The sequence below is a fragment of the Hetaerina americana genome, unplaced genomic scaffold, assembly GCF_022747635.1.
Source record: "Hetaerina americana unplaced genomic scaffold, ioHetAmer1.1.p SCAF_44, whole genome shotgun sequence".
Lineage (NCBI taxonomy): Eukaryota > Metazoa > Arthropoda > Insecta > Odonata > Calopterygidae > Hetaerina > Hetaerina americana.
The window spans coordinates 491,490-519,160 of NW_027287030.1; the positions used below are offsets into that span (position 1 = coordinate 491,490).

The following is a 27,671-nucleotide window of genomic DNA, read 5'->3' on the forward strand; positions in this document are numbered from 1 at the left end:
GGCCTTTTATCAGTTTTCTAATTTGCCCTGACAGATGCTATAATAAGAGTGTATTTTTCCTAACTTAGGCCAAAGTTTGAGGTTTTCCTAATGGGTTTTGTTATCCCTTTGAAAAAGTTTAAATGTATTAAATAAATCCTTGCTAATCCAGATCTGCTGATTTGGATACCCACTTTATTAGGACTGAATCGGGCCACTAAATAAGGGTGGTTTCTTATATGGAGTCACAACCTAACTGCACTTTGATACTTTGCCAAGAATACATTTTGCTTGCAAGTTTATGTGGGCATGAATGAAAACCATATTTCAATAATTCATCATTTTTCTAGTAGCATTGAAAATTCTGCATAACCAGTGCTACATGAAGCAAATCATTAACCTGCTCATCAAAATTCCATGTGTTGCTTAGTCGCGACAAATTTATTAACAATTAATGGCCAGTTCTCTCCAGTTGCTTCTGTAAATAATGAAGTCCATGCCTAATTGTTTTGAGTTCTTGTGGTAAAATGGTGCTACAAAAAGGAATCATAACATTGTAGTTAAGGTAAAGGTGCTTGAGAATTTTGATGCTGGGGTCTCTGTTGCCATTGGTATAGCTAAACAGACTGTGTCTAATTTGAAAAAGATGAAGGACAGAATCAAGAAATTTTTGCTTTGAAGTTTGATGTTAATACCCAGAATATCAACTGGAAGTCTTGGTAAGCAAATATTCCAGTGAGGCCCTGGAAGACTGATTAGAATAATGTTGGTAAATTGTAGTTAGACAGTCGGATTCCCCCGTTCCATACGATAAACATCTAGTTTAAGCAGTCCTTTGGTGGTAAGCACAGAGGTGTTCAATTGGGGTAGGAATTAGTGGCACTGAAATTCAAAATGTAACGCAAACTTGCCAAACACTTAGGTACATGCGGAAAAATTATCTGCATGTAGTGGTTGGTTGGAACGTATTCGGAGGAGACATTATTTTTGTGATAAAAGACGGACATTTGTGAAGTCATGAGAGTTGAAGTTGTGAACCATTTAGGATAAAATAGCTTACATTGGTGATTGAATATGCTTTACAATCATGTCAAATTTATGATGTAGATGAAACAGGGCTATACTGAAGAGCTTTTCCGGAAAACACGCAAGTTTTGCGAAGTGAATCAAAGGTTTCTGAATGAAAAATATGCAAGGAAAAGGTAGCTCGATCACTTTGTTCTCGAACTTGTGGATTACCAAGTCGATTTTTAGGGAATCCGAAAGAATGATGTAAAAGCTCTTTAAGTTTTAGCCATTGCTCCATTCCTTCTAAGTCGATTTGCGCTGAGGGTATGGTGAGATTTAGGTGTCTGAACGTTGTACGAAGAGGATGATTTCCTTACAGGATTTTATCCTGAAGATTATCATGAACTTTCGCATTTCAGGGGAAATATCCTTGGCTATTAAATATGTCGAGTTATTAATTATGGCTAATGTTGATGAAGGCATTTTGATATTACAAATAGTAACAGAAGAAGAAATGGCTGATAGTGTTTCGGCAGAGAAATGTATATTCGGAATTGCAAAGAAACTGAGAGATCACGATTTTATGTTAATTGATGACAATCAGTAACAATGTACGCAAAAACTCGGGACTAGCATCGTTCCTTGATTTAAATCGGCTTTTATGCTCTATAGTTAGTGGTCGTCTAAAGTATTTGGAGAAACAGGTGATTGCTGGGCCTAAGAAAAATGTCCCCTGGCTGAAAATAGTACCATTTTGATTTATGACAACAGTTGGTGCATACATTATGGACCACCGAAATAGAGCACGCACAAACTTCAATTCGAGGTAGCAAAAATATATTTATGTAAAAAATATTAGACCTTTTCATATTCAAATTCACTTTTCAATTTATGACAACAGATTTATATATTAGCTTACACATCAAATTTATTAACGTTTTGTGAGTAGATTTTAATTATTTCAAACGAATGACCAGTAAGTTTCATTTACGTTTAATCTTCAGTTGCCCTCGGGCGACAACGCCATTACTTTTAACTGCAACTAACAGATGGCGCGTTGAAAATAACAGAATCAGCTGTGTTGTAAGCAGTTGCGAAGGGGATTAGCGGGATTAGCTGATCTCCCAGAGGGGGATAAGAGCTCTATGCGTGAGCTATGAAGGAACCAAAAGAATAGCATTTTTGATTTTTGTGTCTTCCTTATTTTGTCTTTCTCCAATGCGTGTGCATATTGCATTTGTTATTTTACGAACCAGGAAGTGAGGAAATGGTCGAACCAAAAATTACTGTGAATTTTCTTTGCCAAAGATGCCTTCAGCCATTAAAATTGGACCCAGCTTTTGGCAACCTTGACCAACACACACTGAATGAACTATCACGTAAGGCAAATATTATGTAGTATTGTATTTGTGTGGCTATGAATGCATAAGCAAAGCTATACAATGATTATTCTGTTTATCTTCCCATAATATGTAATTGCCATAAAGATAAGAAATCGTTTTAAGCAAATCATTTTCTTCGGATAGTGCCTATTTACCCTGCTCCAGATGTTGATTTGGAATCTCAAGCAGCAAGTTTGGACCACTACATTCCTCCTTTCCGACTGACAGACTCTAGCAATGCAGCAAGTGGATTTATGCTAATTGGGGATGAAGGAGAGGCTGAGAGTCTCAGTCATCACGTTAAGGTATATAATAATTGTCATTTTAAGTACTTATTTATTGATCCGACACAGTGTTATGTTAAGAATTCGTCACTTGATTACAAATTCATTATGATTGAGCTGTTGGTAAACATTACATTACAAACTTTGGGATGCATCAGTCCTTTGTTTCTTAAATTTTTGACTTCACATTAATTCCTTTAGACGATTTAACTGTTATTCATGAAGTATTGAGAGCCAAATCTTTCTTGGAGTAAAATATTATTGTGATGCCCTGAGAACGTGAACCTTTCTTCAGAGCCTTCTGTTGACAATGTGTATTAGAATATATTGAAGAAATCTGAAAGAATTAGGGTCATACATAATTTTAATGGATTTTGAACCTACTAAAAGAAATCATTTACTGAGATAGGAAATCAAAAATGGCTTGTCTGCAATGGCTACAAATGAAAACTACTGCTGCATACAAAATAAAGACAAAAATAGGAACCATATCATATAATACAGCCAAAAATGGGTAATTACCATATTAGTACTGAATTTTCACCATTATTGACGTTCAACTAGAATTTAGTGTTGCTTTATCGCTGTTTAAATGACCTTGAGTGAAACTAAAATATCATGAAGTATATATTATTTAGTCGTATTTATCGAGTTTTGCTCACTCGTTATCGCACTGGCTATAACCTTGAGTGAAACTCAAGAAGAGGTTATTTTGTCACAAGCCATGTACGATTAGGTATCCTGTAAAAACCATACAATTCTATTGTGGCTGTATTTTGCCATTCAGATCTTAGTTATAGTCACAAGATAGTTATTCTACTAGTACGGTGTCACAATTTTGAACGCTGTGTGTTTTGAATAGTCAGTGGTAGTGAGTTTAAATTTGTACTCGTTTATAAACTCAGAGTGCGCTAATATGACCAGGAAAAATTGTGAATAATTAATTATCCACCAAATGGCGTATTTCATCGTAAATTCCACATTAATACTTTGCTGAAATGGAATATGCAATGGATTATCTTTTATAATTAGTAACATCTAGCTACTACAAAATGGAGTTGTTCATTCTCGTGATAATTTTCCACCATGTGATTCTTGCAAGCCTTTTTTGTTAGATATTGAATCATGTCTGTGTTTAGTTTATGTATCTTTAAGGCCCTGGCTCATGGAAAAGTTAATCTAGAAATGTGCTAATTAAGATCTGCATCGATAAATATAACATTAGGGGTAATGCAAAATTGAATAGTAAATATTGTGGACCCACCTCAGCTTACATCTCTTTTCATAATTCAGTTGTTTAACTGAATGTGATGTGTCGTCAGTTGTTGCCCACTCATTAGAAATCGGATTGCATCTTGAATTCCAACAGTAGGATATACACCTGGTTACTTTCAAACCTCCTTAATTCAATTGATGATTTTTATTGCATCTTTATCACATGTAAGAATTTATGTTGTGTTAGTTTATGTATTGTACTATTTATATTGACAAAACATTAAAATGGTCATTAAAAAATCATTACACCAGAGGAAGGAATGACATCCATTATGGGAATATAAGAACTGAAGCATTGAGATTAGGACCCAATGAAATGGGCATCAGATTATATAACAAACTACCCAAAAGTTTCGAGGATACCAAGGGAATTGCTGCATTCAGGCATAAATTAAAAATATATCTACAGCGCATTATGTTCTACTCGGTTGACGAATATCTCAACAATATTCCCAGCCAGCAAGTTCATACTTTTAGTTTATAGCAATGCTTATGTTCTGATTCTTGTTAATGATCAAGGATTTTTCTGAATTTGATATTGCATGTTACAGCCAATGTTCATGGGTTTGTGCCAAACATTTATGTAACTATGGGCATCATTTCTTTTATGTATCTTAATTGAGCCTGTGTCTTTGCTCCTTTTTGACGTGCCTTCTTTCATGCACATACACCACCCACCTGGTATTTTTGTATTGTGATCAAATAAAAAGTAATAATAATAATAAAGCTCATCATAACTCATATCAGTGCATCCGAGATATAATACAATTAGTTTTTATGCATATTACATGTTAATTGCCCTTGTCATTCTACTGTACTGCAATCCAGCACCAAATCGCCATAGCCTCTGATATTTTCTCTGCTACTCCTTTCGTCCAGGTTTACCATCAGGAGAAAAGAGCATGACATGAATAGGTTTTAATGAATGGTTCATTATGTCTGAGACAGTATTATTTTCTATCAGTGTAGGTGTTTCTTTGGATAGAAGCCCTTCCTATTTGGCTTATTAAATCCTTCTGGCTTCTTCTGTCTCTAGCGATCTAGCTACCAAAATAGCAAAACCCTTGCACTTTTTCCAGTGTGGCTTTCCATGGTCTTACCTGAAGGATATCTTCCCTACTTCAACTGTTGGCCATTACCTTAGTTATAATCTTATGTTGATATGGTACTTTTTCATCACCTTCTCCACAGTGGCTAGTATCCTCATCAAGTCTTATTTTTATTCTGCTAATATAGCTTTGTTGTCTGCAAATCATGGAATAATCTTTCCCTTATATTTAACCATTTACCTTCTCCTTTGTCCCGTTAATTGCATTGTAAATGTGCACATTAACTACAAAAGTGGTAATAATAATTTCATTTATCTCAAAGATTGTGTGAGTTGAACACAAAACAGATACAGGGTGGGGCAACATAACTTCCTTTTTTTTAAAGAGTTTTGCTTTTTACAAAAAGGAAGTTGTGTTGCTGCACCCTGTATAAGAATTATAAAATTAAGGATGTTAAAGTTTTATGCTTACTTTGTTTTATGCTTAAAAAAAGCCGTTTACATTATAATAACCATTTTCTACAAAAAACTTCTTTAGAGGATTCATATTTTCTCACATATTTGATTGAATTTATGTTAGCGGGCAGGAAATTTAACGTGTTTGGGCACTTGATGATGAAACCTTTTAGGTACATCAATTTTGAACACAATTCTGACACGCTAAAGGACCAATTTCTGGTTTCAATTTGAAATCCTAAAAATCTCCCGATTGCAGACAAACATCATGTGTTGTTTATTGTCAAAGAATTCAACTCGCTGTGAAAACCTTAATTAATTATTATTATTAGAATTTTTGCAGTTAAATTTTTGTTTGTTCAAAAGGCACCAATTCCAGACTAAATCTAATATATTTTGGCAATTTTTATGCAATTCTCATTTTTTGCTGATATTAGGGAATAATGGAAAAAATGACAACACCGTCTTGCTGCTTTCTATGTGTTAAATCCTTCTCTGCTTGTACCGCATCTAATCACAGCTGCGTCATCTCTATAGAGCAATTGTATTAATCCCCTTTCATTGTAGTTTGTTCCAGTGTTTTTTTAGAGTATATAACATCATACTTTTGACAGTGTAGACTGTGGATATCAACCAGTCCACGCTGTCAAAATCATGCCACAGATTAATATGTCCATTAAAGGTTGGTTTTGGTTTCTTCATTTCTTCTCTAAAATGACACTGAGAGGTAGAATAGCTTCTCTTTTTTCATTAATTATTCTAATCCAAAATCGTCTGCATTGAAATACTCTTCCACTTGAATCTTTAAAGCAAGTTAAGTGGCGTTTGTTTTTTGTAATTCTTCTTTCTTTGTGTTCTTGTGTATTTTTCTCATATGTATGCTGTACTTATATCATACACTTCAATTCATGTACGTAAACATGCTAGATGTATGTTTTTGTCGATAAGTTACCTAGGTAAGATAGGTAAGAAGTTACCTAGATAAGAGGTAAAGAAGGTAAAAGCATTGCCAACACTGGAACCATGGGCCTGATCTGTGTTAAAGGTTTTATGGTGATGTATTCTGTACATTTTGAAGCTCCTCATGCATGTTGGCATGTTTTTTTTTTATTATAAACTTAGGTGACAGCTGGACTGTTTGATATCCTGTCCAACACATCAGATGTCGACCATCCACTATGTGAGGAGTGCACGGATAGCCTGCTTGACTTGATGGATCAGCAGCTTCGATTGACAGAAGATGAATGGAATGACTACAATGAGTACCTTAAGAGGTAAATGTTCCATCTTTGACAAATTAAATTTCAGATGGAATGGTGTAGCCATGAGGTCTTTTTAGTTCTAATTTTTCTCATAATTAGCAGTAAATATATTGTGTGTACCAGTATCTGATAGAAGTTTATATGCATTGAAAAGAACTTTGATAAATAGAGAGTGACATCAATGTACATGAAGGACAGTTCAACTTCTACCCATTTATATTTTCACGCAATTTCACCACAAAATCCGGATAAACAGCTTCCATTTTTAAACCCTGATTTACTCTAATAAATTTGTGCACTACCTTATTCTGCTATTTAAGTAATTTTTGGGTAATCATGAATTTCCAATTGTATGTTGAAAATTAGTTTTAGAAACAATATTCATCATGATTGGAGTGCATATTTCTTGAAAATGTGAGACCAGCTGCCTCATATGTACAAGATAAAGACTGCATCCAAGGAGGAGCTGAGCAAGATCACTAAAAATAATTTTTTGAAATGCTTCAGGGATTGGAAAAAACGTTGGCACAAGTGTATAATATCTAATAGGGATTACTTTGAAGGGAACGAAATAGTTATTCATCAATAAATAAATAATTTTTGAAAGAAAAGGAACAAAAGTCTCGATACTTTTTAAACAGACCTCGTACTTCAAAGAGAAGTACATGAAGGAAAGGAGGGTAATTATCTATCTTAAATGTCTTCAATGAATTCTAAAGCCAAGCTAACCTCAGCATTAACATTATTTTAATTCAAATCTGTTCCTACAATGGAAGCAGTTAGTATAGTAATTGATCCCGACAATGAATGAGATTGGGAATGAGAATTAGCTGTCTTGATAATGAAGGGTGACTAAATTTTTTGTTGCATGAAATTTCGTTTTCTTTTATGGATGCTGTTGACAACAATTTCTGCCTACTCTCGATCAAATTCTCTGAATATGTTGGTTGCGATAAAAGGATCAGTACTCAAATATTCCTTCGGTGTGTATTTCCATACTTGATCCATGAGAATTCCAAATGGTAAAGAACTTATTTCATTTCAGAAGTGATTATGTCTGATAAGTTCCCAGTTTTTGGACATTGTTTGTATTTGTGTGTTCTTTTGATTGTAAAAAAATTTGGATTCATTGCCTCATGAAAAAATCATCACCTTAAAAACTGCTTAAATTTCTCTCAAGATTAAAGTTTCTTGGGTGAAAATCTTTGAACTGTCACTAATTTCAAGGTAAACAAATTGTCTGTTATTTGTTTTAACTGAAATCTCAGAATCACCTTTATTCTTTTCACTCCCATTCACCATGCTCAAATAGAGTTGCATTGCATTGCAACACTAATCTAATAAGTTTTATTCATCTTGTAAAGCATTATCTTTCTGATATGTTGCCATTTATTTGAGTGTCCCCTTGTATGTTTATAAAAATAGGGATTTCAATGGTTCTTGTAGCAAGATAAACCTAGCAACATATTCACAATTCAAGGAGACTGGAAAATAATCTTCTCAAGACAAATCCAGAAAAAGAAATAACCTGTGACCTTAGGAAGAACTAGAAGAATCACTTTTGATGCAATGGGATCACATTTTTCTCATTATGACTCTCTTAGCTGATTGAACAGAGATTATTTATGAGCGTTCTTCCTTAGACACAGACGGGACCGAACGAATTCCATTTGGATTTGCACAGTGGGCCTCTTGAGAGAGAAGAAACCTCCTATAAGATTACTAATTGCTTTTCTGAGTTTGTTGATGTGTATAAACACGTTCAAAGTAACTAGGCTAACATATGGGGCATAGACATTACGATGAAGAGTGATGCCGCACGAATACTCAACTGTATAGTTTGCAGTTACACTTCATCCTAGACTGCTGGTGTAATAGTTTCATCTTGTTTAAAAGACCAAATTGAATCAAATGGCTTTATGAAATCAATAAAAATGCTCACACTACATTCTGTGTTAATGTAAACAAATAGAAAATAAACTATTGGGTATGTTGGTAAGGCACTTAAAATGTTGTAATTCCTGTGTCTGATTGGTGAAGGTTCTGATCATTAGTTCAGAACATATTGGACAGAAGTGACTAGAATTCTTACCAGCCGTGCTCAAAATTTTTATTTGGGATAAGTTGCTGTCCTAAAATGGTCAAGATTTGATGTTTACTGGCTTGTAGGAGACATGTTCTTTCTGTACCTGCCTCCTTTCCTATTCCCTTTTCAATCTACTGCCACATAACTTCCTCCCCTGTCTTTGATGAATTGTGGTGTGAATAATTACTAAGCAAAAATTTATTAAAATTACACAGTCTATTTTTTAACAAGGTTAAAAAACCTGATGTGACAAATGATGATATATTGATGGTAAAGATATTCCATTTTCCCTGACCCATTTCACTCTGTGCAGGAGGCACTGATGCTGGCAAGTTTATGGAAAGCAAAGCCTTGCCTCCACCAAAATGCGAGCTTAACTGCCTATCCTGAAATTCAATTATAGATATTTTGTCTGAGCTTCTCTGAGTCCAACTCTTGTGTAAATTATTGAAATGAAATAATTAACTTAAACATTGAACATCATCATCAGGTTCAACGTCGAATCCTGGGTTGTGATTTTTAAATAGAGTTGTGGAATTAAAAAGTCAATTATTTCATTTCAATATGTAATGCAAATTCCATAAAGTTACGCCGGAGACAGCAAACTCTTGTGCAACTGTTTGTGAACAACCTGTGTAACTTGTGCCATTTTTTGCTTATTTTGTAATGATGTCTAAGTGTTTGTCATGAAAAAGGAGTCCTGTTCTATTGATTTCATCTTTTTACCAAAATGATGTAAAACTGTGAAACTTAAACCTGAAGGCATAACCTATGTCTGACAAAAATTCCGAAAAAGTTCATGCATTTTCCGAAGCCATTTCAAGCCAGTCAGCATTATTATGCCCTTGCGTCCCTCTTTCAGGAAATATACAAGACCTTATCATTTGTATCTGGAGAAAAGGATGAGGCAGTTTGAAACTGTTGGGACATCAGATTGCCTCATTCTACAGCCATGAATCTCCTGAATTGTTTGCATTAATATTTTCTCTTGAACTTCACTTAGTTTATGATTCCAATTGTGATGATTTTTCAATTCTTTAATACCCTGTTCCCCATTTGAATATGTGGTCGCTAGTTGATACTGATTTTCTCGAATTATAAATTATATCATTTAATTAAATGGATCAGTGAAGAATGCACCCAAAGCAAAGAATAGAAGCCTTTGAAACATGGTGGTCGAGGATCATGCTGAATGAAGAGATAAAGTGAGAAATGAGGAAGTATTAGCTGGAGAATAAAAGCAGAGGATGAAAAGACCATATGGATAATGTTACGGAATAGAGCTAAATGAATTGGACTCACCATGAGGTGCAATGGATTAGTTAGAAACATAACAGAAGGGAAAATTGAAGGGAAGATCTGATAAAGGAAGACTAATAGATAAGTGCCTAGAACAAGTTAAGGACATAAAACAGAGAAGCTATCAGGGGTGAGGGAATTAACATTGAATGGAAGAGAAAAATGGAGAAATGACACAGTTTCAGGCGTAACATATGGTGGACTTCCACGCAAATTCCCCATACTGCAGTCTCTGTAACAGAACCTATTTAAACCTGCATATCATATACAATCAAACCATAGCTACGGTAGCCTAGGGCAATAAAGTTAATGAATCTAACCTATAAAATAAATTACTGCAGAAATGCAAAGATTACAGACATAACTTGGTTTAAAAGATAAGTAAAAGCATTCCTAACTAAGAAAAATGATTACAGCTTCTCTGAAGTTTTTAAAGATAATATATGGTATGTCTAACCAAAACATAAAACCAATGTAAATATGACCTATATGTATGTAAATGTGGTGAAAATGTGCATTTTTTCACTGTATGCAAATGTTCCACTGAATTCCTTTTATTATGATGCGTTCTACTCGTATATTGCTGTTATACACCAATCTTCGAACAAATAAAAATTATTATTATGAATGCCTTGGAGCCAGTGGCTTAAGTTCCATGCTTTCATTTATACAGATGCTTATGCATTTATGTTCAGTTTACCTTTCTAACCTTAATAAGACGCTTATGATTTATACTGATTTTACAATCTGGTTTTCAGATTGGAACTGGAGGATGAGGAAACTGCTCTCAGTGCGATGGAGAAAGACTTGGAGGAGGTATGAAAATATTAATTTAGTCTAAATAATCTTCATTCTATCTATACTAAGTAATCTGTGATAGTTGCTGCCGCCTCATTTGTTGACTACCAACAATATAAAAATAGTACTAACCCATAATTCAACTTTAACTTGTCTTATTGTAACATTTAATGCAATACAATTACAACAGACTTAGGGAGGCTAGAAAACCTTGATTGCATTTGAAAATGATGTAAACACATCACCATCATTAACACGCTATTGCCACATGTATTCTGCCATGATGCAACTCCAAATATTAATGAGATGTTCCTTGTTGATGTTTTTCCTATCACTTTGCTGATCCCTTCTACCACCTAAGAGTGATGGGAGCTCTCAAGCATTGATATCCGTATTTTTGCCAGGATAAATGAGTTTGAGGTGCTCGAATCTAAAATTTTCTAAGGGTTTTACTGAATGCCAGCCCAGGAAGACCAAAAGCTAAGAGTACTTTCCCTGCCACTATAAGAAAGATGCTTTCTAAGCCTTCATATAGGAGACTCTTGAAATGGTTTCTTAACAATTATTATTATGTTATCATTGCCATAAAATGTTCCCCATCTTTAGCTTCAAGTGGGTTAGTTATGGACGTAAGCAGGTTCTGGTGAATGGGGCAGATGGGTTAACACAAAAACCTTTTTCTAAGCTAAAAACTACTGATTGTAAAGAGTTCATTGATTGGTAGCTATCATTTTAGATTATCAAACATTGATTACATTTTTGCAAATATTTTGTACAGTAGAATGAAGTCAATTCTGTGAATGTAAGAGAAATTTAGCTGCCCTCAATCAATGTTACTCGTTGTACTCAATCAGTGTTAAGCATAGTTGTATTAATATTCATGTGTATAACTGTAAGCTATTAAGCATATATTGATTTATGGAATGAATTTCAATTTTTAAACTATACTACAACAGGGTGCGATGCTTAAATCCAGACATTTAAATTTAATTTCCCGCTATATTGTAGTTCCACTCGAGGTTGTGATTGGCATTCTTGAAAGCTATAGGCATCTAGTAAACAGTCATAACCTCAAAATGGCCGAGATGTTACGTACAAGTGTGGAGTACAATCGAACAGCCGCTATTATCGAAAAGGTTTGTGCTGGGCGTTATATTTTGAAATAGTTCGATTCTTCTGGTACCCCAGATCAACTGTATTGTACGATATTGTGGTTATGTATAATGCTTCAGAGAAGTCTGGGGAAGGTCTCACTAACCGGGCGAGGATATCTCATTCAAGGAAAGGTGTGCTCTTCCAGATTTAAGCGCCTCACCCTGTATATTAATTATTTTGAAGCATTTAAGGGATATGATGACTGAGAAGCCACATTGCTCAAGGTTACCCATGCATGGATGAATGGCCAGATGTATGTACTGCCTGACCAATTGCTTTAAAATCTTACTAGCAGCAGGGATCATTTAATTTTTTGGTTCGCAGATTCTGAATAGCCAATTGTCATTGAATCATTGGGATAAATTTCAAAGCTTGGACATTATTCACAATACATTGATAGAACATGAAAATTCTAAAAGCAAACTTCTAAGAGAAGGAAAACATTCATATAAATTTTGGAGACAGAAACTCCCTTGAACTGTTCATAAAATTGGGTAGTAGAGCAGTAAATAATGGCTCAAGTAGGCTTAACACAATATGAATAATGAAATGGCATTATTTCTCTTTGAAAGTGGTTTAACTTCTTAACAATTGATTTGAGGTAAATTACAAAGAGCAGCAAAAATCATCAGGTGCCATGTGCTTTGTGTTTTTTCTGCTTCCCGATTGACCTGATGCATTTCGGACATTCTGGTACATTTTGAGGTATATTTTATGCTTAAAACAGTTGAGGTAACATAGTTTAGTATTCAATCTCATTTATTAAATTTAATTTTTTTTCCCTATGCATTAAATGCTATTATAAGCTTAATTTATTCTATATGAGGGTTATTTGAATTCCTTAAAAATCTTAAGAATAATGTTCATAATTGTCTTATCCATTTCAATCAGGCAATTTAATTACAAATTAAAGATACAGGTAAGGGTGATAAACTCAGCGGAAATTAATTTTTCGAAATACATAATGTTTTGTGTACTTTAAACTGAAACATGATCGCTGGATAGTTTCTTTTCAATTTCATTCAAGTTTCATTCGTCTAAGTCTATTTGGTATTTATCTGTTGATAAAGTAATGATAATTACTCATTATATTTTATAAGTAAGTCCTCAAATCGTCTTGAAGCCTGAGACATATCGCATGGGTGAAATTATCTATTATTTTTAGCTCTCTGGTCTTATTTTTTTAGAACTCTTCTTCTCTATGTTGAAAGCTCTCTTGACACTTTTATTCAAAAGAGATCTTCTATTAGCCAGAAATATAATGATCAATGCGTAAAAATACATCTTTGGAAGATAGTTATACGTACAATATTCAATGTGAGATGAAAACTGCTAACTTTTAAGGAATATCTAAACTGAGGGCTTTCTCTGTACATCACTATTTATTTTTCTAGTCGATGTGGTATTTATTATTTTTTAGGGAGTGAAAAACTGCCAAATTCAAAATCTACATGCTTAAAAAGATCTCAAAATGGCAAAAATATTGTAACATTAGATGTGTATATTTCATTGCATAGAAAAATGTATCATCTATGTTATGAATAGTTAGAAGCTATTGTCTCTGATGAGTTGGTTGGAATCATTTATTCTTTAGTTAAGACTCGAAGAGATGAGGCTACAGGAAGATCTCAAACAACTTCAAGCGGAAGAGGCAGCCACTTTGGAATCAATCAGGAAGCATGAAGAGGAACGCGATAGACTCGAGAGAGAAGAAGAGCGATACTACCGAGAGTACAGCCGACACAGACGAGAATTTCTTCTAACAGAGGACGAGTTTCGAAGGTTTGTACTGGTCGCCTGTCATTTTCCATGGTGAGGTATAGGTGATAAAAAAGTTGGATTCCACAAATGTGACGGGTCCATTCCCTGTCAAATGAGTGTAATAAAGTAGGTGTATATATAGTATACCTAATTTATTACTCCTATACCGATCAGGTGTCACTCTTTGTTAAATTCCTTTATGTTCTGCCCTACTTGGGTGGCTCTATCATCAGCCTAAGATGCTACTAATATAGCTCTCATGGTCATATTCATCAATCTTTATTCATCAAAGAGCAGCACTTGCCACTATATATGTCATCAAAAGAAAAAAATATAAATACATACATTCATTACCGTGTTGAAGATATACACATGAATTATAATTTCACTCTTGAGAAGTCCAGTTCAAAATATTCACTTAAAGGTTTTGTACGATCTGCATTGGGTAATGTCTAACATATTTCTTGACCTTGTACTATGGCTGTGTATATTGCCTCTTAATACATAGTTTATTTACATTATCTTTTGTATGAATTAAGCACTGGTAAATGCATAATGTTAAAGACCGTCATCACTCTTATCCTGACAAATAATTGACTACAGTGATGTGATCATGATTTCCAGAGCTGGTTATAATCCTAACTGCTTTCTTATGTAACATAAGCAGAGTGTTAGTGTGACTTGCATGTCCCCAAAGCCTTGAGGCCATAACTTAGGTGACTTTGGAAAAAGGAAAAATAAGCAAGTCTCCAATGTTCCTCAGGAAATACAGCTTTAAAGTCTCCTGATTAGGAAGAAATTCTTTGAAAGTTTTTGGTAGATTGCAGTTATATGACTCTTCCAGGAAAGATTAAGAGTTCATAAAAAATCCTTGGAGCTTCTAACACTTCTAAGATCACCTATAAGAAAATGTGTTTTTTTCACTATTTCAAAATAGTTTATCAGCTGAGAACCAGTCACTAGCCTGTTGTTTCATGTCTTTCAGTCGTGTGTGTTCTTCTCTTGTTTTGAAATCTCTCATATCTATTAGAAATCAATAATAAGCTTATTTTATTTATATGATACAGTAAACTCTCAATTATCCATGTGCAGATTACCTTTGCTATTCTCTTCTTAGTTCCTTGAAATTTTAATGAAATAATAATTTAAAAAAATAGTTAAATGATTTTCAGCAAACTATTTTAAAAATACAATTTTGCAATAGTTGGACTTTAAAAAAGTTTTAAGTTTCACAAAATCAAAATTTGCCAATAATATTGAAATGTTTTAATTCAAAAACATTTTTGTCCTGTCATTACTCTCCCATTATTGCTTCCCTTGCATTCATTAGCCCTTAGAATTCCATATTCTCATTTAAGACAAGCCTAGCCTTACTGTGCAACAAATTAGTCTCTAACTATCTACACTGCATTATTTTAATAGGTATATGATGAATATGAGTCCCTATTAGTTATCCTTTGCCAATATATGTCCTGTGCATATCATTTGATTTTTCCTGTCTACGTGATTGGCTGAGCACCTGGTGATGATGCGTAGGCATTGGTTAAGTGTGGTATGGAATGAACTGATGTGGAGATATACAACGTTATTATTTCACAGTGTGGTTAATTTCAGTAAATTGAAGCAGGTCACTTCTACTTTAGTACAGTGTCATGTGGAAAAGAGGTGCATCTGCATTCACTACTTGTGTGTGCATTATTTTTTCTTTTTTCTTCAAATGAGTAATGTATGGACAGAATTTTTCCCAAGCATATACCAGGGTATAGCGCTTAAATCTGGACGAATTTCAATTTGAATTTCCCGCCATGTCATAGTTCCAATGGAGGTCGCGATTGGCGTTCTTAAAAGCTATAGGCATCTAGTAAACAGTCATAACATCAAAATGGCCGAGATGTTACATACGAGTGCAGAGTACAATCGAAAAGCTGCTATTGTCAAAAGTGTTCGTGCTGGGCATCCGCCCAGTGAAGTTGTTCAATTCTTCGGGTACCCCAGATCAACTGTTTATGATATTGTGGCTAAGTATAATTCTTCAGAGAAGTCTGAGGAAGGTTTCACTAACCCAGTGAGGAAACACATGCTTAGCATCAGGATTTTAGCACCCTACCATGTACATGTATGAAAACCATGAGTTAGGAATCATCACTGAAAAATTATGTAAATTTTGTTACAGTGACAATAGATTGTAAAATGAAGATCGTACTATATTTTTGTTAACCCTTTGTCTGCTTTAAAATTTCCAACTTCACCTATACTTGGGCAGAGTTCGTTTTTCATTATTGGTTAACTCAAGCTTTGAGTGTTATGCTACAGAATTTAAGACATTACTTAGTTTAGATTAGTTCCTGTTTTGAATTAACTTTATTTTATGCATACATTTTACTTTCATATGACATAACTAAGAAGACATTTTAACAATTATTAAAGAACTGAAACTTTGTTGCTATCCATTCCATGGTTCTTATTCCTATTGTTCACTAATCACCCCTTGGAAATTTTTGTTTCAATATATGTGTATTTCATTTGTATGCATGTATAATTGTTATATTGCTGTCGTATTACATTACCATAGAATATAGTAAAATACATTAGTTCTGAGAATACCATAAGAAGCAACCATTATCAGTTTACGTTGTTTGAAATAGGCTATAATCTAGGTGTATTATTATCAAACTAATTGAAAAAAATGATTATTATGTAATGTTAAGTGGTTTACTATCTTTAAAAAAAACTTGAGCAATTAAATTTCCCTTTTCTGTAAGAACCAGACATGTGATACATAACTATTTAGTGTGATGAATACTATTTTTTTTAAGCTTGGAGTGTCAGCTGCACTATGCACAGACTCAGTTGGATAAGCTTAAGAAGACAAACGTGTTCAATGCTACGTTTCACATCTGGCACAGTGGGCATTTTGGAACGATAAATAACTTCCGACTCGGACGGTTGCCAAGTGCTCCTGTCGACTGGAGTGAAATCAATGCTGCATGGGGTCAGACCGCTCTCTTGCTTGCCGCTCTAGCACGGAAAATGAACCTCACCTTTCAAAGGTTTAAACTTGTTCCTTATGGGAACCACTCATACATAGAGGTAAGGGTGATCATTTTTCCTTTTAAAAATATTTCCACGACCCCACTAACCTTTAAAAGATGCCCTCTGATTAGTTTTATGCTCACATGTTGCGCTAAAGATGTAATTACAGAGAAAACGTTGTTAATAAAAAGTTCTTTACAGCATTGCATACTACCTCCATAATTGCCATTGGTAAACTGAATATGTTTCCACTTGGTAATAACTGTCAGTGATTGAACAGAGAGTGAAATCAATGAAATCTTTACAACATAATCATTAATCTTAAAATATAGCGTAATTTTAAATTTTTTCACAGTGAATTTAGTGAATAAAACATTAATCATCACTTTATTAGACAACCCTCTTATTAATTGATGAAAATAAGGGAGTATCAAGGCCATGGGGTGAATAATATGAGTGACTTCATTAGACGGAAAAGGATATTCATATCTAATATCATATTTATAAATTGTCTTTAAAGTTATCAGTAAGTACCATCTGTTGATAAAGGTAAGCAGATTTCAGAGAATAGGCTACCCAACTTGAAGAGTTGCAATTGTTATCTTATCTTTCTTGTGACTGAGGTTCATGGCCAGCAATAAGCAGATGTAGCCAAAGATATTATTTGGAGAAACAAACAATTATATTTCTAAATACATATCGCCAATTTGCAAGTAACTTGTTGAGTTTTGTTTTTGTAAGAAGTTTTTACAATAATCTAGTTTATTGAAGAAGTTATTTCCTATTAACAATTTTGTTTAATGCTTTTGAACTTTCATGTAAAATGTTATTGCTCAGATTGGTATTACGGTTCGAACTTGTGTGTGGCTATAACTCATTAGACATACTTTTTTCTTGTGAAGTTAATTGTAAACAGAATTTCAATGCTGTAAGATGTGTGGGGAGTGAAAGGAAGTGATAGTTGGGGGAAAAGCTTGGAAAGATTCGAGAGTTATTTTGCAGAGGGAAGCAGGTGGGATGAAACATCTCTGATTATAATCTATGGTAAAACTGCCAATTGAAGCTCTAGCACACAAGAGTTGACTATAAATAATTCACTCAGACTTAACTTAGGGGAATAGCATGATATCTCTAGTTGTAACTAATAGCCTTGTAATTTTCCGCAGTCTCTTTTCTATTAAGAATCAATTGCAACTATATAGCATAATGTTGAAATCAATTGGTAATATTAACAAAAAATATTTGTGTAAAATCACTAAGTGTTTAATTACCTACAATGGAGCTAATTGAGGTTTCAACAAACACATATCACAGAGTAGCATTACTTTTTGTGCAATGTCAATGAAGCCTTAAATCTAAGCAATTAAAAAATTGGAAAACTCTCTTAACTACAGGAGAGTATTACCTACATGCTAATTAAGTCTATTTTTCCTTTCATACGAATACCTACCCAATCAACCTGCCCTAACAAAATCCTAATGCTATTCTACCCTAGCAAACAAATTAATGGGAATAATAATGTCATAGTCATCTCTAAGCTTATATGTGAAGTGCATAGTTAAATGTTAATGGTTGTTGTGAGACTAGACAGCTGGAATTCAGTTGACAGAAAATTTAGCCGTGAAATAAATATCATTTCATTAGTATGCTACCTTATCACTTAATTGTGTGACCATATTTAATTTGCTGGCAATCTTCTAGGTGTTAGCTGAGCACCGAGAGCTTCCATTATATGGTTCAGGAGGCTTCAGGTTTTTATGGGATACCAAGTTTGATGCTGCCATGGTTGCATTCTTAGACTGTTTGCAGCAATTCAAAGAAGAGGTGGAGAAAGGTGATTCCGAATTCTGCTTACCGTACAGAATGGAAAGGGGGAAAATTGAGGATTCTGCGACTGGAAACTCGTATTCAATTAAGTAAGTTCCATGAAACTCATTTCGTAATGAAGTATAATGGTCCTGATGATAGCATTTGATACATTTTTGTTTAGTTCTATGTTATAATGCAATTAGCCCAACACCTGTGTGTATGTTCATTCAATGGACTATTTACTCTTTAGGAGTTTGAAATACAGTACATCGAATAATGTAAATTAGTGTCATCCATTGTTAGTCTAAAAACAACTTGATAAAACATAAGCAATTGAAGAAACTTGACAATTTCAGAGTTGCATGCATATGAAATCTCATGTTCACTTTGAAATTGGTGCTGCTGAACGATTTCATGTAGTAATTACCTCTATGTCTGGGAGTTGGTACAGTGCCAACGTCCATTCATTAGTTGACAATTATCTTGGCATGTGATATGAATTTTTTATAGGCTTCTGTAGAAAATGCAAAGGGTTTCAGTTTATTTCCTGTTGTCTAATATAAGCCTTTCTTTAAGTGTTATACATTTTAAACTAAAAATTAGAGTATTATTTAGTGATTTCTGAAAAAAATGCTTAATAAGTTATGATAATTACATTTAATTGAAAATAAGAGCAGTTTGTTCTTCAATTTAGTAATATATATGACATGGCTCAAATGCCTACTACCTTAGAAACCCTATCACAATTAGGCATTGCTCTGGTTTATTTCATGTACATTCCTATTCACATCAGTGAATGCCAATCCGCTATTTCTATTAAGGTTTTACCTCAGGAATTTCCTCTTTTCCTCATCAAGTGTTTCCTCTTTTTTATCATATTCACCCCTTCCTCCCCATACCTACTGTTGGAAAGTACACCTACGTTAACAACTAAATCTGTGCTTGCTAATATTATTTCAGCCCATTGCCCACAGTAATAGGTGTCACCATTACATTATCAAATGTAGCATTGGGAAAATATGAATGTGGCATATGTGATGCTGCCTTGAATTTGCTTGTGGTATGCTTAATTGGAAAACGTTAGAGTTAAGTAGTTAATGTATTCCACGTTTGCATGACTTCAAATGAAATAATTTAAAATCATCTGTAAGAAAACTCAAGATTGGACAACTTAAGCAAGAACGTCAGTTGGTTTTTGTGAAAAAATGGAAGCAATGGAAGAAAATGGAATTTCGGCATTAATGTGGGATGGGAGTCTTGGAGATGTGAAGAATCAAGCCTGGAATTGAAAAGGATGTCTAGCTACTAGGAAATAAGGGAACTGGGAGTTCTAAAGCAGCCAAGATAAGCTTGGAATTTTCATACAATGACATTCGAAGGCATGAGATGCTTCAAGGCAATGGGATGGTGGAGATATTATTTTTTCATAATGGGAAGAATGATGGCAAAGTGAAGTAGAGGGAGAATGAAAAGAGAAGTTACTTTGCATGGAATTATGGAAAGTAAAATGTATGTAGGCACTAAGACATCGTGTGCCATGTTAGATGTGGCTAAGGGTTACTTACAGTAGTGTTAAGTGCCAGGGTCCATCGAAAACCTACCCTAAGCCAATAGACTGCAACTAATAATAGGGAATCTGGGATGAGATTGGAAATTTCCAATGAGAAAACTAATGTCTTAAGTAAATACACAGCTAAAATGGCAAAGATTGAAGTTCCCCAAATGATCCATTTCACTGTATGAAAAAATGCACCCTCTGAACAGATGGATTGCTCTCAGCATGTCACAGAGGACCATGAGTTCCTTCAGGATTAAGATCAATGGCTTTCTTCCTTTGAAAGAGAAGTCTAACTTCAGAATGACAACAGAATCCTCCTGAAATATCTTTGTGGTGCTCTGGAAAGTTTGCCCAGCACGCACCATAGATGGGCGTGCATAAGCAAGCACCTATATATATTTGGTGCTTGCCTGAACACTGCTGAGTCCTGATTTCCCTGATAGTAGTTCCTTAAATGATACCTGAGTCACCAGCACCATGATATTTGGTGGCACAGGACCGCATTGTTAAATTATATTTACACAAAGAGACATGGTGGTAAAGGTGGTAAGAGTGTGGGACTACTGACTATAGGGCCTGGTTTTTGATTCCTGAAGATGCTTCTGGGCACCTTCAGCTTCACCACAAGCTGTGTAATATTTGGCATACCAGATTTTCCTGGGGAACCACAGGTAGCCTTGGGAAAGGAAGACCATCGTTGATGTATTAATTTCACATGCCTTTGGGCTTAGAACTAGGTGAGTTCTACCCTCACCTATCAAGCAAACATTCAGGTTGGTAATTGTGGTTTTTACACAAAAAGCCTGATTGTGCTTTGGGATAGTTTTTGGTCATAAGTTAGATTTTATTCCTCATTCAGTCTCACTAGTATGAAGTTTCCCGAAATGTATATTAAAGTAACTGTAAGGAAGGATGATCTGAAGGACATTTAAAAAGAAGCCCTTTGGTTAAAATAAGTTTGTGTTGTGTTTTCCTTGAAGGGTGAACATTTTACTTGGTAGGCAAATACAACAGGATTATAATGAATGATGCCCTAAACATTTTCTGAATGTTACATGACTTGAGAGAGACACTAGAATTAAAAAACTGTGTACAAAAGGGAATGCTAACTGATGAAAATTAAGACTGGAGATGACTGTGGCTATATTCTGTTATATTTACGTTGACATCACACCGTAAAATGTGCTATGGTTGCACCCTTATTGTATGATGGTAACATTGGTAATTGATAGATAAGAGTTGATTTAATGTTAGATAAGTGTTTAATGAAAGAAAAAACTTAATATCTTCTTGGAATACTTCAGCATTTTCTTTTCAGTGCAAACATTTAAACCCAAGTTAAATGTGACAAGCAATGTGCAGAAATTAACAAAAGCTTTCCAAAATTGGTGTACTAAGCAATATAGAGAAAGAAAGAAAAATTAATGTAAATTATTTATCCAATGAATATAAAATTGGTCAAAGCTGACAGTGTAGTTCAGTCATTTTACTTTTTCAATTATTTAAATGAAGATGATCTACGTATATTACTATTAATCAACTTTTTTGAGTTTATCATATATTTTCATAAAATATTTCAAGGGGACTTTATACTTAAAAAAATCACTTAAAAGATAATTTGGTGGGTGGAATATTTGTATATGTTCCTTGAATAAGGATCTAAAGATGAAGACTAGAGAAAATTTGTATTTAGAGTGTAGTTTTGTATGGAGTAGAAACTCTTTCATTGAGGCAAAAGAATAAGCCCAGAATGGAGGAGTATGGGATGTATGTGTGAAGAAAAATGGAAAGAAGAATGGATGAAGAAATACTAGGCTTTGTAGGAGAGGAGAGAAATGTTGGGAGAAAGTCAAAGATGCAGGGAAAGTGGATGTAGGGCATTTTGATTGGCAGTGGGATGTTGAAGAATACTGTGATAGAGGGGAGAACATTAGGCAAGCGAGGAAGGGGTAGGAATAGGATAGATATGTTGGATGGAATTAAGTATGTGGAATTGAAGAGGGGCTCATTGTGGTGTCAGACTTCATGTTGTGTTTTGTTAGCAGTGGCAGAGAAATGTATTTTTATACCATTGTAGATGTATAATGTGTCCATCTCAAAAACCTACCTTACAAGGTAGAATATCAATAATAATAATTTATGCAAACACCAGTTCATTTAATCTCAATTAATCAAATTTAATTGAGCAAACTCAAGAAAGATGCCCTTAGTTACTTGTGTGCAATGCAAACACATGTGTATGCCCTGAATCCATGTATAAAATTTGCATCTTACCACATGCATGAGAAATTGTGACAGCTATGTCCAACAGCAGGAAGAGCAATGCTTGAATGAATTGTACAGTCACACTTCAGGTGCTGTACCATGATAGAGCCTAAAATGTGTCGGTCCTTGTTATATGTTTAGACTGATGAATGTCTGGTTTAATTTCTACATGAGATTTAATAGATAAATTTTATCCCATAACATTTTGTGCCTCTTGACTTTTTTGAAAAATGTTGGTATTTACATGTTGGCTCTGCAAATGTGTGTCTTTAAATTTACTTTTTCATAGAGCTGAGTAAAAATTGTCGTCTGCCTGCTATCTCAATGGAATGTATGGAGATGGCACAAGTGACAAGCAGAAACACATGATCGGAATCAAAACCATTTTATTGATTAATGCCATGACAAGGTGGAAGGTGAATGATATCATAGGGATTTCATTAGTTATTGGTCACGATAAGATAATGATATGGGAACGAACATCAATTAATCAGTCAAATTACGTTGGAATCCAAATTTACATAGCGACAACCATGGGAAGGTAAAAATGTATGTATAATGTATACATAGAAATAATTAGTGTGTATGTTCAAATAGATGAAATAGTTTGGAATGTTTGATTACTCATTGGAGTGGCATTATGATCTGGTGCATATTAGGTATTAAACATTGTCTAGCTCTCAAAGCATTTTCCTGGTGATGTCCAAAATTTTATCGGATACTAGAGATGGAAGTAGGAAGATAAAAAGAGGACAACTTCTCTCTCGTATGCACATTGGGTTGCTATGCGGATTGTAAGAGAAGTTATATTAGGTTGCCATTTATAATAAAATTTACATATTTATTTATAAATGGAATACTGGATGCCTGTTGTCTTTATATTGATTTTTGGCATACTCAAGTCATACTTTTGTTCCACTTTCAGTGTGTACAAGGGAAAGATAATAGTTAAATATATCAATTCTGTATAATTGTATCTTATTTTATGTATTCTATTGTTTCAGGCTTCACTTCGTGGAAGTATTTAATATCCATACTAAAAGGAAAGACTTGTTTAGCAAATTTGTACCTGATGATGCCACAAGTCGGTGAAACGCGTTGTACCATTTTATAAAATCTGTGGAAAAGTACAAGTCTTTCCTTTTAGTATGGTTATTTTATATAGTAAAAATTACAGATTCAGGTGATGTGGTGGATCTGTTCCATAGTAACAGAGACGAGACTGTTGCAATTTTCCCTTTAATAAGGATTTATATTTGACTAGTTTCGATGTACTACATCATTTCCAAGTGAAGCTTTCACTGTACAGAATCCAATGTATATAGTAAACATAGGAGGTGGGGAAACCAGGGTGTCCCCTCATGTTGGGAGGGTTTGGGGGAGAAATACCTTGTAAAAAGCTCTTGAGGATGGGAGGAAAACCAGGTAAAAGTGAGGGTCGGAGATTGAAGGCTTCTAGAGGAAGAAGGATAGACAAAGGAGTACAGAGAGTCCTATCAGTTGCAATCCTATGTTTTATATATATTAAAATGATGTAGTACATTGAAACTAGTCAAAAATAAATCTATATGAAGTGGAAAATTGCGAGTTTTCATCTCTGTTATTATTTTAAGTGGGTTTCCGAATCTGCTAAACTAGTGTAGGTTCATCATTCATGCCATATCAGAAGTGAGCACAAGTGCCTTTGTTTAATTCCTTGTCTGTGTGTTTTGAGAGAGGTCTATCTTAGATTTCCCAGCATCCTCATTTTTTTATATAACTCCTCTTTAGGAACCTGATGGATCATTTTTAAACTTCGAAAAGTCTTATTCCCAAATTATTACTTCCTTCAATGGATCCTAAAGTATTTGTCTCTTCATTCACCATATAGCACAAGGAATTGCAAATAATATCTGATTTTTCATTTAACCACACATTTAATGAATCTTTCTTTCTAAGTTTCTTTATGGCATGCCTTAATATTCTCCTGTCAGCAAAGGTTGAGAGAAAATTGTGACACCACAGAAGTATGTACTGAATTAGTGCAAATTTACTTAGTCAAGTCCTGTCCATGCATAGTTTTATATTTTCCTTTTTTATCTATTCTATTCTTTACTGTGATTCAAAATAATGCATACATTGTGTTAGTAAACCCCTGCTAACAGCCAAGCCCTTGTAAATTACTGTCTTAAGAAAACCTTATGTTGTCTTTATATAGTCTTACAATTTTAATTCATAGTAGATATGAAAGATCTACAATGCTTATGCCATACCAGATGTTGCTTCTGCCTTCTATGAACTCATGACACTTTTCATTTATAGTAAGAAATGAGTTCCTTAAATGAGTTAATCTTTTTCTCAATGATACCATTAAATCTAATCCTGTCTTATTTTATGCTGAGGCTATATAAAACAGGAAAATTGCTGGTCTGACTTTCAGAATGATACTCCCCTAATTTTAGTATGCTGTGAATAAAAATACATGTTTTTCGTTAGATTCCAAAATTGTGTTGACTTAGGTGCAACATTTTATTCTTACCGAGGAAAGTCATGAAAATTTTAACATTGCCCTGTTGTAAAGATCATGAAATTAAGGTTAATAGTATCATTATTGTGTAATTCCCTAGTTATTTGTTATTGCCATCTTTGTAGATGACAGTGATGTGATCTAACTTTAATTCATGGGACACTGAACTTTGTGTTCAAACATGTGAAGGAATATGCTTTCTGAGCGAGGTTGACTTCCTCTTACCTGGCAATGAACAAATGGTTGATCAATCAGAAAACATAGGTTGCAATCAAGGGCATTAGGTTTAAAATGTTTATTGTGTAGCATTTATTTACAATGTTGAAAGTAAAATCGTATGTTAAATCAAAATGTATCTCCACTATCCAAATGATATCCAAACATAATTTGTTTGAAAAATGAAAGAGTTTCTGGCGTCACTTGGTGGAAATTCTTCATATTGAAATTAAATTTAAAATACTTCGCCTTTCCACATAAAACACTTTTATTACGACCTAGGTTTCGTTATGGTATAACATCATCTGATGATGTTATACCATTGATGATGATATTATATCACTGATGATGTTATATCATGACGAAACCTAGGTCGTAATAAAAGTGTTTTATGTGGAAAGGCGAAGTATTTTAAATTTGATTTCAAAAATTTGTTTGATTCACCTTCTGGAGAAACCAAGACTGGATTAATTGTTGGATGGTGGTTTAAGCGCAAGACCAGATGGGATGGAGAGTGCTGTAGGACAAATGTCTCCGGTCTTCCTTTGCTTTCACTGCAGATATTTCTTTCCAGCTTTTTAGACATTCATGTCAACATTTTAGCTTTGCTGTTTCTTTCCATCCATTATTTATTCATTCATTCAACATTAGAGGCAGAGTTTGTATTTAATCCCATATTTATTGTGTCAATGCTTGGGAAATATTGGGTGGTAGTAATTTATATCAATTCCTTAGTGAAGATACTAAGAAGCTCATCAAAAATATCATGGTTTTACTTGTCTTGATTATGGAAAAGGTACCCCAGTTGATTGGGTGCAGTTTTACTTCTCCAGATGGCTATTTTTTGTGGCAATGTTCCTAGCTGATTTTGATATTATGTGCAGGATATCTACATTTTAATGAACTACCAAACTTACAGTGGAAATCTATGCTACCAATGAAGATAATACCTGGAAATTATCCCTAGAGGCATGATGCCACTGGAAAGAAGAGTGTTTGGATTCATAAGGATGAGAATTAAGAAATCAACGCCTGCTTTCTCCACGTAATCCTTACCATACACCAAATGCATACTTCAACGTTGAACTCACAACTAATTATATTGATTGAGTGATTAATATTGTAAAATGCCAGCAACCAACATTATTAGGTCTCATGTAACAGTGCAATCCAGAGAATTTTCTTGCCAGTTATATCTTCTCAAACCAATCTCTGTGAACATGAAACTATTTGATAAATGAGGTATATCTCCAATCTCTTATTTTTGTCATACAGTGGTTAAATGTACAAATTCTTTTATGTGATATGGCAATTCCTTTAGCGCATGTGGTTGGAAAAGATGTGTTCTGTGATGAAAGCAGGAGCTTACAACTAAAAATGAGGACTTGATGTACTGGCTCTGAATGGTATTTTTATTCACTACTTCAGACTCAACCTACTCTCCTACCCATCACCTATATTTAACTCTTGAATGTTTTTTACTCCTGTGAATCACCTTGCATGCTGATCTATGTATGTGATATTACCTTTGTACATATGTTGATGCCAAACTTTTGTTAAAACATAACTCACCTGCTTATTTAAGAAAAAGTTCTGTGTAATTAAAGAAAATCGCTGTCATTCTAAGATGGTACATCAAAAATGAAGATTTGTAGGCAATTGGCATCAATAACCCCCCTGTTGATCAATATTGCCTGGTAGCATCTTCATTTTCAGGTAAAATGAAACAAGGTGCCTGATATTTTTTCTTTCAATTACAGGATTCAGTTCAATTCAGAAGAGCAGTGGACAAAAGCTCTGAAGTTTGTGTTGACCAACTTGAAATGGGGTTTGGCCTGGGTCTCTTCACAGTTTTCTAAAGACGATGTAAACAATATTTGTTTGGAATAATGAGCAGTGGTTACTCCCCGAAATCAGCCGTATGGACTGTTTATCATATGTAACTGCTATGGCACCAACACTTAATCATTACATTGCAAGAGCAAAAAAAAGAACATTTTTTATAAAGCTAACGGCTGATTGCAATATTATGCAGAACTTGCCACAAACTTTAAATGGCTACAATACAGTAATGCCATTGTAAGATTATGTAACTGTTTATTTTATTTAACTTGTGAAAAGTGAGTCAATTTATTTTGAAATTAAAGGTGTTTTATTTTTTTTAATATATTCATTATAATTTCAATATGCTAACCTTTCAACTAATCCAATGCCTTTCTACATTCTCGGTATTTTATAGAAGATCTTGAATATTGCAGCGGTAAGAGAGAATTATAGTGGATTCAAATTCACTCTGCAACACAAGAATGCAAACTGGTAAGAAACCAGCAGAAGGCCATTCATGTAGCTATCAGTGGGCAAAAAAAAATTCAGTGTATATTATGAAGAAGGAAGCTTCCCATCAATATAACTTGAAATAATTCATGATGTTGTGGCTTCAACAGAAGGCACTATATATGTTCCCATTAGAAATAACATGGAAAGGGTGCAA

At 34.2% G+C, this 27,671-nt stretch overlaps 1 protein-coding gene across 1 annotated transcript; it reads left to right on the forward strand.

The window, feature by feature from the left end:
* The first annotated feature begins 2,059 nt into the window (after positions 1–2,059).
* Positions 2,060–27,345, forward strand: Atg6 (Beclin-1-like Atg6). The gene is made up of 8 exons (XM_071591255.1): positions 2,060–2,366; positions 2,514–2,674; positions 6,555–6,706; positions 10,838–10,895; positions 13,627–13,814; positions 16,610–16,883; positions 18,528–18,742; positions 26,941–27,345. Exons 1-8 carry the CDS (start codon positions 2,255–2,257, stop codon positions 27,068–27,070), a joined length of 1,290 nt encoding a protein of 429 aa, XP_071447356.1. The 5' UTR covers positions 2,060–2,254; the 3' UTR covers positions 27,071–27,345.
* Positions 27,346–27,671: the final 326 nt, after the last annotated feature.